The sequence below is a fragment of the Phyllostomus discolor genome, chromosome 2 (genome assembly GCF_004126475.2).
Source record: "Phyllostomus discolor isolate MPI-MPIP mPhyDis1 chromosome 2, mPhyDis1.pri.v3, whole genome shotgun sequence".
NCBI classification, from domain to species: Eukaryota; Metazoa; Chordata; class Mammalia; order Chiroptera; family Phyllostomidae; genus Phyllostomus; species Phyllostomus discolor.
In genome coordinates this window covers 117,811,709-117,830,585 of record NC_040904.2, presented here as the reverse complement: position 1 = coordinate 117,830,585, position 18,877 = coordinate 117,811,709, and the positions used below count along the sequence as shown (strand labels likewise).

The following is an 18,877-nucleotide window of genomic DNA, read 5'->3' as shown; positions in this document are numbered from 1 at the left end:
TTGTGCAATGAAATTCATTTATTACTGGGGGTCAATGTTTTCAAAAGGGTAAGGAAGTCATGGGCCTAAAGGATTCGTTTCACACATTTTAATTCCATTAGAAACAAAACAGGACTTACATCCAACTTAAAGAACAGAATACACTTATATAAAGCCTTTAAAGTGTACAAAATTAAAGTTTGTATATTTAACCCAAGGTTTAACATTAGTATTATCTCACAAGGCAATTTCTTTCCTTCAATAAATAACATATAATATGCATATTATTCGGGAAGTAAATCATCTCCTAACTCTTCATCAGCAAAATCATCCTCTTCAATTCTTTTTTTGGCCGCAGTCTTTGGTCTTTCTGCTTGAGGGCCGAGTGGGTCCACATAGGAGGCATCTAGGTTCAAAACAGATGTTTACATTAGAGTGATACGAAAAACAAAACAAATGTGAAACCAGTTAGTTTAACAATCAAAACTGAACAACTCAAGGGTGAACAGAAATGCTCTCCCAGTCATTTAAATTTTGTCGGTATGTACGAAATTCTTAATGCCCAATTATACATTTTTGCCATCTCACCAGTCTTCGGGCCTGGTGTACCTGTGGGGCTGGGTGGGAGCACGGGCACTTGCCTATTTCTTTGTGACTGCTACTTTCATAAGGCTCGTTTGTCCCAGGCAAAGCTCTGAGTTTGGCACTTAGCCGTTCACCTTTACTACTGGTACTACAGTTCTGGCCACTATCTGAAAACAAAAATAAAAATGCATTTGTTTAACATGTTGAGAAAACATAACACTCCATCATGAAGCATGCTTATTTGCCAAGAAACAGTCAGGTTCTTTCATCTGGAAGTCAACTTCTGAGGGATGTCATTCTCATGATCTGAAATTTAAAAGAAATCTCTTGTTGGGAATCTATAATACAGAAAAAACATCACGTAAGATTCTTTCAAATGTGTGCTTAGTTATGTAGGTTTCAGTCTTACTGATTCACTAGTGAGAAGTTAGAGACCACTTTGACAAGTATAATCTAGCAAAGAACAAAGGGAACTGGGAGAAAGAACACTTAGGAAGTGATATCAAGGCTGCCGAGTGGCCCTAAAACCACATCAATTAAATACAGCAGCAGAGGCTGTGCAAGCTCATCCCAGGTAGGAGAGAACCTAGATACACAATCTACTTTATTCAAACATTTGGGGAAAAAAAAGATGGGAAGAAATTTAGAAAAAGAATGTTCATTTAGAAGAACATTAGAGTTGCCCTGTGCAGCACAACTGGTTCGGGTTCCATGTAAGGACAGACTTGAGAAGGACGATGGTGCCGGAACCCGGAACGACTGCCAGGGGAAGTAACGCATTCGCATTGCTGACGATTTTCACACAGGGCTGAGCACGAGCACTCACATCAGTAAGAGATAGTCGTTTTTTTTTTGTCCTAAATCTCTATTATCATGTATTCTAAAAGAGCCACTCTTCCAGTCCCATAGTTTTTATTTCTTCTCTTTAAAATTCCCACAATGTTATTTTTTTGTTGTAAAAGCTTCACTTTCACAATGAGAGTAGTCAAAGATAAGCACTGATCATGTCTCAGCATACTTTCTATTTTAGCTCATCGACAATGTCAAGGGATAGAAACCAAAACAAGATGGTCTTTAAGTTTTAAAGCTCCACATTTTAAGTTTGGCAAACTGAACCAAAATTATAAGACCTCTCTAGGTTCTTATCAAAAACTTAACCATTTCCCTGCACGGTTGATATTATTGGAAATAAAATGCCTTAGCTTAATGCACTAAATGTGTCCACATATTTTATTTAGTTTTTGTTATTTTGTTCTTCTGTAATTTTTGATACAATTAAGTTATTTTTTTTCTCTCTACAAGTGCCAATGGGTGTCTTTCAAAGTGTCTGAGTGAGCTCCGGTCCAGAAAGTTTGGAAATTATTGCTCTAGACATTACTTTTGCTCCACTTTCACACAGATATACTTTATCTATATGAATACCTCTTGCATAACAAAGCCCAAACATCTCTCTCAAACATCCAAAGCCCTGCTGAAATCCAAATGTGCAATTCCCAGCCTAATGTATTCCAGTCCTGTAGAAAGGGCAAACCTTTAGAAATGAAAACTGACGTCAGAAAACATTGTCCAGTTGAAAAGTTATAAATACAATTTTAAAATATTTTCTATTATGAAAGCCACTGAGGGTATATTGTGAATATCCTCACTGCATCATTTGTGATTAAACTTTCATGGAGTAACACTGCCATACATAGGCAGGTAAAGATGGTGCAATAAGCAATTGTAAGTTGGGGTGGGTTTTATGCCTAAATAATAAAACAAGTTATTCTAACCTTTTAGCTATAGCAGCAAACAATAATTACTATTTCCTACAGGGAAGGTAAATAACAAATAAGTTCAGAAAGTGGAATTGAGAGATCAATTAGTCTGAATTATCAATCAACAAAACTTCCAAATGATATACTTTTATAAGGGAAAAAAATCTTAAAATCAGAGAATTTAGAAAATCTTGAAAATTACCTACACCAGTAAAAAAGAATATCTCTATAAAATGGACAACGTATACAAAGAAATAATTCCTAAAGGAAACATTACAAAAGTATAATAAACATATAAAAATGGTTAAACTTACTTAATCTTAGAAACATCTAAAGTTAAAAAAGCATCCGGAACACTATGTACTGAAAGGAAACCTTTTTAGAAAGCTGAAACACAAGCAAACTTAAATATATTATTTGCATACAGAAGAAAATCATATATGAAAAGGCAAGAAACTGAAGAATGTAAACCTGAATATATATAAAATATAAAACCCATAGTAGTTACATGTGAGAGAGGCAGGAGACAGAATGGGAAGAGCACATGGGTAGGCATAACTAACGTTCAGGTCATAATGTTTTATGATGGCTTCATTAATTTTATTAACATGTTCCATAGAGCTATATTCTTTTGTAGGTATCAGACATTACATAATTTAAAATTCACATAATTCTAAATGTAGGATTCAACATAGCCTATTACAATGGCCAAGATTGAAAAAATATAAGAATAACAAATGAACAAATTTCTGAAATTAATTTGGTTGTATATATCAAAAGACTTGAAATTTTCCAGGCAATGAGATAGCAGAATAGGAAGCCCCAGACCTTGTTCTCTTATGAAGACACTGACTTCACACCAACACATGGTCCGAAAGCCTTTATGATAGTTCCAGAAACCAGTTAGGAAGCTCAGAGGCAAGAACGACTTCCTTTAAGCAGGTAAGAAAGGCCATTTTATTTCAACTGTGTGTCTGCCCCTACCCACAAGCCAACATAGCTCACAACTGGGAAGCCCAACTTGCAAGTTTTCCCTTGGAAGGAAAGATAAGAATAGAATATACACCCACATTTGGGTTTTTCAGAAAACTGCCTGAGAGACCTTGTTTCTGTCTTGCCTGACTTGGAGTGCTCATGAGAAGCCAGCATATTCAGGATGCTGGAGAAGTGCTGAGAACACAGGAGAGCTCCTTGGCTTGTTGAAGCATCAAAGCCCCACTGCAGACAAAAGCTAGCACAACTTGTGATCAGGAGAATGTATCCAGCTCATGGCCTTTTCCTCAGCAGGGAAAGATCGGAGTGAAATGGACATCCAACATTCCAGCTCTGTGGGGGCTGCCTGAGGATTTGGTTTCTGTGTCACCTGACTCAGAGCACTAATGGGTATTTGGCATATTTTGGGGGCTGCAGAGAACAAATGAAGGTTCAGCTTGTTGCAGTGCCAAAGATCCTGCAGTACACCAGAGGAAAAAAATATTTCAAATTCTTGCAAAGAAACCATCAAACATCTCTAACTGGGAAGTTGAACACAGAAGTAGAGAGAAGACACAGCCCATATAAATTTTGAGAAACTTTCATAATCTCTAAGAAGGGCTGATGGGTGAAGTTCTTGCTCTGTGGAAAGCCGGTACAAAAAGACTGGGATAAATGGCTGGTTTTTCAAAGGAAGAGAACACAACAGAATGTAACAAGACACACAAAGAAACAAAGTAACAAATCTCCAGAAGGTGACACTAAAGAAATGGAGATCTATGAATTACCTGACAAAGAATTCAAAATAATTGTCTTAAATAAGCTCAATGTTCTACAAGAGAATATGGACAATAAAAAAAATTACAAAAATGAAGCATGAACAAAACAAGGCTATCAACAAATAGAAACTGTGAAAAAGAACCAAATAGAAATTCTAGAGTTGAGAATTACAATAACACACTAACCGAATTGAAAAAAAGTCATTAGAAGGACAAAAAATAGACATAATCAAACATAATAAAGAATCTACAAACTTGACATTTGAAATTAGAAAGTTAAAGGAAACAAAGAATTTAAAAAATGCCTATCCTTGCTGTGTGAATCAGTTGGTTGGGCATCGTCCTGTACATCAAAAAGGTTGGGAGTTCAATTCCCAGTCAGGGTATGTACCTAGGTTGTGGGTTCAATCCCAGGTCAGAGCACCTATGTGGGGCAACTAATCAATGTTTCTCTCTCTCTCTCTCCCCACCCTCCTTGCTCTTTAAAGTCAATAAACTTTAAAAAATGAAAAAAGCCTAAGAGAATTATGGAATGCTATAAGCAGATCAATATACATATTATAAGAGCCCCAGATGAAGAGAGAATGAGACAGAGATTATTTGAAGAAATCATGAATGAAAACTTCCCAAATATGGGAAGAAAATGAATGTCCAAGTTCAAGAAGCTTAATGGACTCCAAGTAGGAAGGACCCAGAAGACCACCTTAGAACAAGACAGAATCTTAAAACCAGCAAGAGAAAAGTAGCTCATCATGTGCAAGGTAACTGGAATGATTATCAGCAGATTTCTCAGCATAAATGTTATAGGCCAGATGGGAGTGAAATAATATATTCAAAGTGCTGAAAGAAAAATCTGCCAACCAAGAATACTATATCTGGCAAAACTGTCCTTCAAAAGTGAAGGAGAAGTAAAGATCTTCCTGGATAAATAAAAGCTGAGGGAGTTAATCACTTGCTTAAACTGTTAAAAGAGTCCTTCAGGTTGAAACAAAAGGACTCTAAGCAACAACACAAAAGCAGATGATGATATAAAGCTCCCTGGTAAAGGTAAATATACAGACAAACACAGAATTCTGCAGGGCTGTCATGGTGGTGCATAAATCACTTTAATTCAGGTATAGAACATAAACAATGAAAAGAGAATAACTATAAAACTATGTGAATGAATACAAAATGTAAAAAGATGTAATCTTCAATATCAGTAACAAAGTGATGGAAGAAAGATATAAAAAGAAGCAGAGTTTTGTATTTGATTGAAGTTGTTATTAGCCTAACATAGACTGTTATAGCTGTTGGATATTTTATGTAATTCCCATTGTAACCACAAAAAACATCCATAGAAGATGTACAAAAGAAAATGGAAAAGGAATCAAAGTATGTCATCACACACACACAAAATCAACAAAATGAAGACAGCAAAAGAGGAAAAGTATAGGGAGCCATTCTGTGTGGAGTGGGAATGTAGCTCAGCTCCCATATGGAAAACCAGTGGGGAGCGAGTGACACACAGGACCCACGCCCACAGAGAGGTTTACCCATGGGGAATCAGGCCTGCATTGTACCTAGGCCTGTACCTAGGCCGCTATGAGGCTTGCTTTTGCTAAAACTCCCTCACCCTGATTGAGGCAGCAAGTGCTTACTGTAACTTCCTAAAGTCTGTGCTAAACCTCCCGAGGATGGAGTGTAACCAGTTCAACCACTTTTCTCCTTGATCTGCAACATCCTTCTCTTTGAAGTAATTAACAACATTCTTTCCTTTGTTATCTGTAAAAGGTAACCACCTGCATTGAACCTGTGCATAGTAAATGAGGACCATCCCCAATGTAACATACCCAGAAAAAGCAATAAAAGCCTGTCCAGGCAGGGGCCTGGGCCCTCTCTCTCTCTCTCTGAGAGCAGCCATGCCATCTCCTTTTCTCCACAGGACTTACTTCTGCAGTCCTTGTGTATTTGTTCACAGCGGCCACAACACATGGATCCTGCCGGCCAGGATCCGCATCAGAAAAGGGCAAAATAACTACAAGACATAAAAAAAGATTAACAAAATGACAGTGGTAAGTACTTCCCTGGATGTAATTATTTTAAATGTAAATGGACTAAACTCCCCAATCAAAAGACATAGCATGGCTGAATGGTTAAAAACAACAACAAAAAGATCCAGCTGAATGTTGTCTATAAGACACTCATGTTAGATACAATGACATACATAGGCTGAAAGTATAAAGGATGGCTCAAGATATTTCATGTAAATGGTGATCCAAACAGAGTAGGACTGGCCATATTTATTTTCAGACAAGATATACTTTAAGTCAAAAACTGTCACAAGGACATTATGTAATGATTAACGGGCTGATGCACCAGGAAGATAAGCCAACTACAAATGTATCTACACCTTAACAGTAGAGAGACCCAAATGTATGTAGCAAACATTGACAGAATTGGAGGTAGAAAAAGAGAGTAACATAATAGTAGTAGAATATTTCAATATCCCCTTTCAATAATAAATAGATCAACCAGTCAGAAAATCAACAGAAAATAGAGGAACTGAACGACATTACAGACCTAGTAGAGCTAAGAGACATATACAAAACACAATCCAACAACAGCAGAATGCATGTTCTCAAGAGCATGCAGAACATTCTCCAGGATAGAATGCATGTTAGCCATAAAACAATTTTTAACAAATTTAAGAACAATGAAACTACATCAAGTATCTTTTCAGATCACAATGAAATGAAACTAAAAACCAATTGCAAAAGAAGAACTGGAAAATTCACAACTATGTGGAAATTAAACAAACTCTTAACCAATAGAAGAAGAAAAGAAGAGAAAGAAGAAGAAGAGGTAAAAGAAGAAATCATAAGAGAAATTATAAAATATCTTGACATAAAAGAAAATAAAAATACAAAACACCAAAACTTATGAGATGTGGCAAAAGCAGTGCTAAGAGGAAATGTAATAGCTATAAATGCATACATTAAAAAAGAAAGATCTTGCCCTGACTGGTTGTGGCTCAGTGGGTTAGGTGTTGTTCTGCAAACCAAAAAGTTGTGGGTTTAATTCTCAGACAGGGCACATGTCTGGGTTGTGCGCCAGGCCCCTAGCTGGGGAATGTGAGAGGCAACCAATCAATGCTTCTCTTGCATGTGATGTTTCTCTCCATCTCTCTATTCCTTTCCTTCTCTTTAAAAAATAAATAAAATCTTAAAAAAAGACAAAGATTTCAAATCAACAGCCTAACTAAACACCTCAAGAAATTTAAAAGACCAAGTTAGCAGAAGGAATGAAATAATAAATATTAGAGCAGAAATTAATACAATATAGAATAGAAAAATAACACAAAAATAAGGCTTAGGTTTTTGAAACGATCAACAAAATTGGCAGACCCTTAGGTCTAAACTGAGAAAAAAAGAGAAGACTCCAATGACAAAAAAAAAAGTGAAAGGAGACATTACAACTGATGCCACAGAAATAAAACAGATAAGAGACTACTATGAACAATCTTATGTGAAAAACTGGAAAACAGAAGAAATGGATAAATTTCTAGAAACAAATTTCTGAATCATGAAGAAATAAAAAAATCTGAACAGACTGATAATTAGTAAGATTAACTAGTAAGATTAAATCAGTAAACAAATACTTCCCAACAAAGAAAAGCTCTGGACCAGATGGCTTTGCTGGAGAATTTTACCAAATATTTAAAGAAGAAATAACATTAATCCTTCTCAAACTTTTCCAAAAAAAATGAAGAAGACAGAACCCTTTCAAACTCATTCTATGAGGCCAGCATTACACTGACACCAAAATATGACAAAAATATCTTAAGAAAACTACAGAACAATCTCCCTGATGAACATTGATGCAAAAATCCTCAACAAAATGTGAGCAAAACAAATTCAACAACACATTATGACCTGGGGGGATTTATTCCTGGAATGCAAGGATGGTCCAATATACAAAAGTCAATCAGCATAATAAATATACCAAATTAAAAGAATGAAAAACAAAAACCACATGATAATTTATTTTATGCATTCGACAAAGGCATTTGTCAAAATTTGATATTCTTTCAAGATAAAACACTAAACATACTTGGAATAGAAGGAAATGACATCAACATAATAAAAGGCATAATGAAAAAACCCACAGTGAACACAATTGGGTTTTAAATTACTGTGTAAAAAAAATTGAAAGCTGTCCCTCTATGATCAGAAACAAGGCAACAATGACCACTTTTGACACTTTTACTCAACATAGTACTGGAAGTTCTGGCCAGAGCAGTAAGCAAGGAAAAAAAGTCATTGAAACAGGAAGGAAAAAAAATTAAATTACATATGTTCATAAATGACATTATGTTATTATACAAAGAAAACACTAAAGATGCTACCTCCCCCCCAAAAACCTGTTAGAACTAATAAAAAATTTAGCAAAGTTGTAGGATCAAAATCAACACAAAAATCAATTGCATTTCTATACACTAACGATGAACAATCTAAAAATGAAATTAAGAAAACAATTCCATTTGCAAAAGCATCAAAAAGAATAAAATATGTAAGAATATATGTAAGCAACAAAGGAGGTAAAAGATTTGTACCCTTGAAAACTATAAAACACTGCTGAAAGAAATTAAGGAAGACACAAATTATAAAAAGACATCCACTGAGGAAAGAAATCAAGGAAGACGCAAACAAATGGAAACATATACCGTGTTCATGGATTGGAAGAATTAACATCATCAAAATGTCCATACTACCCAAAGCAATTAATACATTCAATGCAATACCTATTAAAGTACCAATGGCATATTTCACAGACATAGAACAAACACTTCAAAAATTTATATGGAACCATAAATGACCCCGAATAGCTGCTACAAGAAGCCACTCTTCTTTTAAGAAAGAAGAGTAAGGATCACAATACCTGATGCCAAACTGTATTACAAGTCCACTGTAATCAAAACAGCCTGGTGCTGGCATAAAAATAGGCACATGGACCAATGGAACAGAACAGAGAGCCCAGAAATAAACCCAAGTCTTTATGGTCAATTAATATTTGACAAAGGGGGCGGCAACATAAGATGGAGTAAAAATAGCCTCTTCAACAAATGGTATTGGGAAAACTGGACAGCCACATGCAAAAAAATGGAACTTGAGCACCAACTTACACCATACACAAAAATAAATTCAAGGTGGATAAAATACTTAAATATAAACTGTGACACCATTAAAGTCCTAGAGGAGAATGTAGGTAGGAAAATCTCAGATATTTTATGCAGAAACACTTTTACTGACATGGCCCTTAGAGCAAGGGACATAAAGGAAAGAATAAACAAATGGGATCTCATCAAAATTAAAAGCTTTTGCATGGCTAAAGAAAACAGTATCAAAATTAACATATTTGCCAATGATACCTCAGACAAGGGTTTAATCTCCAAAATATATAAAGAACTTACACGACTCCACTCTAAGAAGACAAGCAACCCAATTAAAAAATGGACAAAGGACTTGAACAGACGCTTCTCCAAGGAGGACATACAGAGGATCCAGAAACACATGAAAAGATGTTCAATATCGCTATCAGAGAGATGCAAATTAAAACCACAACGAGATTCCACTTCACACCAGTCAGAATGGCCATCATAAACAAAGCAACAAACAACAAGTGTTGGAGAGGTTGTGGAGAAAAGGGGACCCTGGTGTACTGTTGGTGGGACTGCAGACTGGTACAACCACTATGGAAAACAGTATGGAATTTCCTCAGAAAACTAAAATTGGAACTACCTTTTGACCCAGCAATTCCACTGCTGGGACTATATCCTAAGAATCCTGAAACATCAACCCAAAAGAACCTTTGCACCCCAATGTTCATAGCAGCACAATTCACAATAGCCAAGTGCTGGAAGCAACCTAGGTGCCCATCAGTAAATGAGTGGGTCAAAAAACTATGGTACATTTACACAATGGAATTCTATGCAGCAGAAAGAAAGAAGGAGCTCCTACCCTTTGCAACAGCATGGATGGAACTGGAGAGCATTATGCTAAGCAAAATAAGCCAGGCAGTGAAAGACAAATACCATATGATCTCATCTTTAATAGGAACCTAAACTACAAAACAAATAAACAAGCAAAATACAGTCAAAGACACTGAAATAGAGGACAGGCTGACAGTGACCAGAGGGGAGAGAAGAGGGAATTTCAGGGGAGAATGGGAAGGGTTTACAGGAACAAATATAAAGGACACATGGACAAAAACCAAGGCAAGGTGGAAATGGGAGGCAGGTGGGGAGGGATGGGTAGGTGGGCTGGAATGGGAATAAAAGGCAGAAAATTGTACTTGAATAATGACTAAAAAAAAAAAAAAAGAGACATCCAATGTTCACAGGTTGGAAGGCTTATTACTTTTAAAATGTCTGCACCACCCAAAGAAATCTTCGTATTCTATGCAATCCCTATCAAATTCCCAATGGCAATATTTTTTGGCAGAAATTAAAGGACATTCTAAAACTTGTATAGAATTCCAAAGGACCCTGAATAGCCTAACCAATACTGAAAAAAAGCAAAGCAAAGTTGGAGGCTTTAACAATTATAGATTGCAAAACATATTGCAAAGCTACAGTAATCAAACAGTATGGTACTAATAAAAAAGACAGGCTTATAGTTAGACCAATGCAACAGAATAGAAAGTCCAGAAATAATGTAGGTGGTCAACTAATTTTCAACAACAGTGTTAAGACCACACAAAGGACAGTCTCTTCAACAAACACTGTTGGGAAAACTGGATATCCATATGCAAAAGAATAAAGTTGAATGATTATCTTAAATGATATACAAAAATTAACTCAAAATAGATTAAAGATCTAAGTGTAAGACCTGAAACTATATAACTCCTAGAAGAAAGCTAGAGGAAAAGGTATGATACCAAAAGCACAGGCAACAAAATGAACAACAGACATCAAACTTTAAAAACTTCTGTTCAGCAAAAGAAAAAAATCATCTGAGTGGGAAGACACATTTAGGAATAGTAGAAAATACTTGCAAACCATATATTCAATAAGAGATTAATATCTAAACTATATCAATTCCACAACTCAAGAACAAAAACACAAACAATATAATTTAAAAATGTGCAAAGGCTCTGAATAGACATTTATCCAAAGAAGATAATTCTAATGACCAATAAGCATATGAAAAGATGCCCAACATTGCTAATTGTCAGGGAAATGAAAATTGAAACCACAATGAGATAACACCTCATATCAATTAGATGGCCAGTATCAAATAACAGAAAATAACAAGTGTGTGGAGAAAACGAAACCCTTGTGTACCATTGATAGGAATGCAGTGCTATGGGAAACAGTATGAAGGTTCCTCAAAATATTAAAAATAGAATTATCATATGATCTAATAACCCCACTTCTGGGTATATATTTAAAAGAATAAAAACAGATCTTGAAGGGATATTTGCACATCCACGTTCATATATAGCAACATTATTCACAACAGCCAAGAGGTAGAAACAACCTCAATGTCCATCAATATATGAATGGATAAAGAAAATGTGGTAAAAACATGAAATGGGATATTGTACACTCTTGACACATGCTACATCATGGATGAACCTTAAGGTCACTATGCTAAGTAAAACAAGCCAGTCACAAAAATACAAATACAGCACAATCCCACTGATATGAGTTATCTAAAGTCATCAAAATTAGAAACTGAGACTAGAAGGGTAGGGAGATGGGAGAGAAAAAAGGGCAGTCATTGTTCACTGGGTTTAGAATTTCTGTTTTGTATGATGGAAAGGTTATAGAGACCTACAGCATAGCAATATACATTTAGTTAATACTGTATACTTCAAAATTATTAAAATGATAAATTTTTCTTTGACTACAATTTTCAAAAATTCTTAAAATTTCCATACCTTTATACTCAGTAATTCTACTCCTAAAAGTTTTTTCTAAGAAAATCATAAAAATATATTTTTAAAGATTTTATTTATTTTTATTTTAGAGAGAAGAGAAAGGAAGGAGAAAGAGAGGGAGAGAAACATTAATGTGTGGTTGACTCTCATATGTCCCCTACTGGGGACCTGGTCTGCAACCAAGGCATGTGCCCTGACTGGGAATCAAACCAGCTACCCTTTGGTTCACAGGCCCACACTAAGACCACTGAGCTACACCAGCCAGGCAAATCATGAAAACATTTGATGACAGGCAAGTAGACATGATTTATAGTGAATGAAGAAATCAGGGTATGCCCTGATCAGTGTGAATTCAGTTGGGTATCATCCTGCAAAACAAGTAGTCCCCAATTCAATTACTGGTTGGGGTGCATACCTGGGTTGTGGGTTTTATTCCCAGATAGGACATGTACAAGAGGCAACCAATTCATGTTTCTCTCTCACTTTGAAATTTCCCTTCCACTCTTTCTCCCTTCCTTCCCCATCTCTAAAAATAAATAAATAAAATCTTTTTAAAAAGCAGGGTACAACATTTTACAGTAATATGATGTTTATTTTTAAAATACACAGATTCAATCAAAATTACAACTAAATTATAGAACTATCATTCAGAATGGTCAGAAATTGAGCTAAATGGAAGTCCTACAACTATGGGATTGAAGAAGAAATCAACTATGAAATTAAAGATGAAGCCACATCAAGTCTGGTAGAGGGGTGGAGACATGGAGCAAGCTGGTCCCACACTCACGTTTGGCAGATAAATATCAGGAGGGATATTTCAGGAGTGAAGAGTACCAGATCTACACTAGTCTCCCCAGTTCAGGGTTCCAGTGTCAGGAACACAAGTCCCTATAACTTCTGGTTGTAGCAACCAGTAGGAATTGAGGCTGGGAAAGACAGAAATTACTGGAGTCTCAGGCAGTTCCTCTTAAAGGGTCCATGTAGAGACTTATTTGAACTCACACCCTCTGAGCTCCAGCATGGGGTCAGCAGGATGAAAGGCAGCAGAGACATTACACAAAGGAACTAAATTATCTGGTATTAGGGTGAGGGCTGAGAAGTAGCTTTCCCCTAGACATAAGTGCTGGCAGAGGCCATAGTTCCTTTTCTTATCTATCAAAAGAACCAGCAGTCAGCCACCCTATCTGAGACTCCATCAACCTGGCTCACAATGTTTTCCCCACCCTGGTGATTCCCTGAGGCCCTGCCTCATGCAGCTTTTGGGCCTGTGAAGCTGTTTCCAGTGGCTTTTCCATACAAATGGCCTGTCTTGGCTCATGCTTCAGATTTTCCTAAATTCTCTCAAGCAAGCAGCATCTAGCTTCAGGGAGCCCAGTACCTCTTCCTAAGTTGCTCCAGGCCCAGCACTAGCAGCAGCCAGCCTTGGTTCACAGCTTTCCCTCACCTGGGCACTTCAAAGTCTAGCATAAGTAGTGGCCATCTGCAAATCATTCTGTATATTATGCTGTGTGACTGGACAGAACACAGGTGGTAGCTGACTTTGGATGTACCAACAGCAATCAAGGCTCAACTACAATAGGAGGGTATATAAGCCCACACAGTGGACACACCTTGAGTACCCAGCTTAGATAATAGGGGAGGCTGTGCCACTGGGCTCTATAGGACACCTACTAGATTAGGTCACTCTATCAACCTGTGAGACATAGCAGCTCTACCTAGTACATAGAAATAAACTCAGGGACGCTACCAAAATGAGGAGACAAAGAAACATGGCCTAAATGAAATAACAGATCAAAACTCCAGAAAAAGAACTGAATAAAATGGATACAAGCAATCTATTAGATGCAGAGTTCAAAACGCTGGTTAAAAGAATACTCAAGAAATCTAGTGAAGGCCTCAATAGCATTAAAAAATCCAGCCAGAAGCAAAGGATATACTAATTAAAATAAGGAACAATTTACAGGGAATCAACAGTAGAGTGGATGAAGCCAAGAATCAAATCAAAGATTGGGAACATAAGGAAGCAAAAAAGAGCCAGTCAGAACAGCAAAAAGAAAAAAAGAATCCACCAGCCAAGATGGAGGCATATGTAGTAGATACACTGTGCCTTCTTGCACAACTAAAAGAAGGACAGCAACAAATTTAAAAACAAAAAATAACCAGAACTGCCAGAAAACTGAACAATTCCAAAATTGTTTGGAAGTCCGACAACCAAGGAGATAAAGAAGAAACATTCTTCCAGACCAGTGGGAGGGGTGGAGACAGGCAGAGGACGTGTGGCAAGGCAGGAACTGGAGGACCAGGCCCCATGTTTGTGTGCAGATAAACCGGGAGGAACAACTGGGGAACAAGACAGACCACACAACCCAGGGTTCCAGTGTGGGGAAATAAAGCCTCAAAACCTCTGACTGAAAAAACCTGTGGAGATTCAGGCAGCAGGAGAAACTCCCAGCCTCACAGGAGAGTCCATTGGAGAGACCCAATGAGTTCTAGAATGTACACAAAACCACCCATCCAGGAGTCAGCACCAGAAGGGCCCAGTTTGCATGGGGGCAATGGAGGAAGTGATTGAAAGCCACCGGGTGCTGAGCAAATGCTATTGTTCCCTCTCTGACTCCTCTCCCACAGACAGCAGCAGAACACAGTGACCTGTGTAGCCCCACCCTGGTCCACCCTGGTGAATACCTAAGACTCCTCCCGTTACTATGTAACTGATGCACTGAGACCAAAAAAACCAAAAATGGCCCAAATAAAAGAACAGATCAAAGCTCTGTTGATGAAAGAACAGAAAAAATACAAGTAAGTGATGAAGAGACAGCCAACTTATCAGGTGCAGAGTTCAAAACACTGGTAATCAGGATGCTTACAGAAATGGTTGAATATGATTGCAAAATAGAGGGAAAAGGGATGGGTATGAAAAGTGAAATAAAGGAAAATGTACAGGGAACCAACAGTGATGGGAAGGAAAGCCAGGACTCAAATCAATGGTTTGGAGCAGAAGGAAAAAATAAACACTCAACCAGAACAGAATGAAGAAATGAGAACTCAACACAATGAGGAGAGGCTTAGGAAGCTCCAGACAACTTTAGACATTCCAACATCCGAATAATAGGGGTGCCAGAAGAAAAAAAAGCAGAGTGAGAAATAGAAAGCTTATTTGAAAACATAAGGAAGGAGAACTTCCCCAATCTGGCAAAGGAAACAGACTTCCAGGAAGTCCAGCAAGCTCAGAGAGTCCCAAAGAAGTTGTACCTAAGGAAACACACACCAAGGCACATCATAATTATAATAGCCAAGGTTAAAGAGAAGGAGAGAATCTTAAAGGAAGCAAGAGAGAAGGAGACAGTTACCTACAAAGGAGTTCCCATAAGGCTAGTAGATGATTTCTCAAAAGAAACCTTGCAGGCAAGAAGGGGATGGGGAGAAGTACTCCAAGTCATGAAAGGCAAGTACCTACATCCAAGAATACTCTATCCAGCAAAGCTATCATTTAGAATGGAAGGGCAGATGAAATGCTTCCCAGATAAGGTCAAGTTAAAGGAGTTCATCATCACCAAGCCCTTATTATATGAAATGTTAAAAGGACTTATCTAAGAAAAAGAAGAAATAAAAAAATATGAACAGTAAAATGACAACAAACTCACAACTATCAACTGAACCTAAGAACAGAAACAAAAACAAAGATGACCTGGCTGGCGTAGCTCAGTGGATTGAGCATGGGCTTCGAACCAAAGTGTCGCAGGTTCGATTCCCAGCCAGGGTACCTGCCTGGGTTGCAGGCCATAACCCCCAGAAACCGCACATTGATGCCTCTCTCTCTCTCTCTCTCTCTCTCTCTCCTCTCTCTCCTCTCTCTATCTCCCTTATCTCCCTCCCTTCCCTCTCTAAAAATAAATAAATAAAATCTTAAAAAAAACAAAAAAACCACAAAGATAAACTAAGCAAACAACTAGAACAGGAACAGAATCACAGAAATGGAGATCACATGGAGGGTTCTCGGTGGGGAGGGGTAGTGGGGAGAATGGGGGAAAAGGTACAGAGAATAAGAAGCATAAGTGATAGGTACAAAATAGACAAGGGGAGCTTAAAAATAGTATGGGAAATGGAAAAGCCAAAGAATTTATATGTACGATCCATGGACATGAACTAAGGGGGAGGGGGAATGATGGTGGGTGGTGGGATGCAGGGCAGAGGGGAACAAAGGGAAGAAAATGATGGAACAACTGTAATAGCATAATCAATAATATATATTTAAAAAAAACAAAAAGAGAATACAAAAAAATTAGGATAGTATAAATAGCCTCTGGGACAACTTCAAGTATACCAACATTTGCATCATGGGGGTGCCAGGAGAAGAGAGAGAGCAAGAAATTAGAAATCTATTTGAAAAATAATGTCAGAAAACTTCTCTAACTTGGTGAAGAAAATGGACATACAAGTCCAGGAAGCACAGAGAGTTCCAAACAAGTTGGACCCAAAGAGGAACACACCAAGACACATCTTAATTAAAATACCAAAGTTTAAGGACAAAGAGAGAATCTTAAAAGGAGCAAGAGAAAAACAGTTATCTACAAAGGAGCTCCCATCAGACTGTTGACTAATTTCTCAAAAGAAACTTTGCAGGCTAAAAGGGATTGACAAGAAATATTCAAAGGGATGAAAAACAAACACCTACAACCAAGATTACTCTACCCAGCCAAGCTGTCATTTAGAATCAAAGGACTCATAAAGAGCTTATCAGACAAAAATAAACTAAAGGAGTTTATCACCATCAAACCAGTATTATATGAAATGTTAAAGGGTCTTCTCTAAGAAGAAGATGATAAAAAATATAAAGAATGCAATGGCAATAAACACATATCTATCAACAATTGATTTTAAAAAAACAAAACAAAATAAACAAGTAGAACAGAAATAGAATTATAGATACAGAGAACATTGTGATTGTTGTGAGATGGGAGGGTGTTGGATGTATGGGCAAAAACAGTGAAGGAATTAAGAAGTACAAATTGGTAGTTACAGAATGGTCATGGGGATGTAGAGTATAGCATAGGGAATAGAGTAGCCAAAGAACATATGTGTATGACCCGTGGACATGGTCAGTGGTGTGGGGATGGCCTGAAGTTGTGTGTGTGGGGGATCTGGGTAGAGGGCAGCAAAGGAGGAAAATATGGGACAGCTGTATTAGCAAAAACAATAAAATATACCATAATGTAAAAATAATAAAATAAAAAATAAGATAAACTATACGCATTCATCTTTGGATATGGTATTTGAGTAACTAGGTTTTTTTTTTTATTTTTTATCTGGAAGTCTACATTTTCTATAACAGTATTCATTTTTGGTAGTATTTTAGGAAATTTTATTACCTTTATGAGGTTAAGGGACTCCACTGGAGACAGCAATATGATGGTTTAATTCCACTATTTCTGGTTTCAATTTTCAACTTTGAGAAGTCAGCAAGAGTTTTTCAATTTTTGTATATTGTAATTTGACTGATGTACTACAATTATTCTTTCTTTTTATTTATCCCACTTTTGATTTAGCTTTGTAAGTTTGAGGATCTCATTAATTCTAAAAAATTCTCAGCCATTTACTCATTATTTCCTTTCCCTAATTGACAGAGTCTTTTATTATAGGTATGTTAGATCTTCTACTATATCCTTCATGTCTCTTAAACCCTTCTATTTCCTGTTGCTTTGTCCTGCATTCTGGGTAATTTCTTCAGCTCTATCTCCCAGGTCATGAACTGTCTTTTCATCTGATCTAATATATTTTTCACTGGCCAGGAAGCTTTTTCTGTAAAGACGGGATAGTAAAGACTTTAGACTTTTCATACCATATGGTCTGACTATAAATGATTGAGTATGGCTATACTCCAGTAAAACTTTATTGACAAAAACAGGTAGTCAATTAAGCCAGATTTGGTCTGCAGGCTGTAGGTTTCTGACCCCTTCTTTAAACCATCTATTGCATTTTTTATTTCCATTACATTGTTCATGTTTGGAGGTTCAATTTGGTTTTTCAGGTCTGCTTACTAATTTTTATATTCTTTAATCCCATTGTTATATTTAAAATATAAAAGTATTCCTCACTGTCTGATACCAACTCTTGAATTTGTATAGTTAGAATTTGGATAATGGGGCATTCTGTGTTACCAGATTCCTAAATTTTACTTTATTTTTTAAAAAAGATTTTATTTATTTATTTTTTATGGAAGGAAAGGGAGACAGAGAGGGGGAAAGAAACATCAGTGTGTGGTTGCCTCTCATGCACCCCCTACCGGGGACCTGGCCTACAACCCAGGCATGTGCCCTAGACCACGAATTAAATTGGTGACCCTTTGATTCACAGGCTAGCACTCAGCCACTGAGCCACAATGGCCATGGCTTACTTTATTTTTTAAAAGATTTTACTGATTTATTTTTAGAGGGAGGGGAAGGGAGAGAGAAAGAAAGAGAGAGAAACATCAATGTGTGGTTGCCTCTTGCACGCCCCCCACTAGTTACCTGGCCCGAAACCCAGGCATGTGCCCTGACTGGGAATCGAACTGGCGACCCTTTGGTTCACAGGCCAGCACTCAGTTCACTGAGTCACACCAGCCAGGGCTGATTCCTAAATTTTGGACAGCAAATGTTAGAGTTCAGATAGAAGAGGATAACAACACTACCTCAAAAAAGTATCTGAATCTACTCAGTTCTAGGGTTCATGTAACAAGAGATATGTGTGTTCTCACTTTTAAAATCTACTCTTTATTTGATAATTATATGCCATCTTTGAAGACTAGATTCTATAGTGTCTGTTCCTCATTCATAGAGGCTTATTTCCTCATGTGTTTTCTTAAAGTTGAAGGTTCTTGATCTTTGGAACTTTATCTGAAGC

The 18,877-nt window shown here is 37.1% G+C and overlaps 1 protein-coding gene across 1 annotated transcript in view; it reads right to left on the bottom strand.

The window, feature by feature from the left end:
* Positions 1-18,877, bottom strand: part of IFT88 (intraflagellar transport 88) — a 168,644-nt gene continuing 149,767 nt past the window's right edge. Inside the window, 2 exon segments of the mRNA XM_028531560.2 lie at positions 1-385; positions 621-731. Coding sequence (XP_028387361.1) covers positions 264-385; positions 621-731 — 233 coding nt within the window. The 3' untranslated portion in view covers positions 1-263.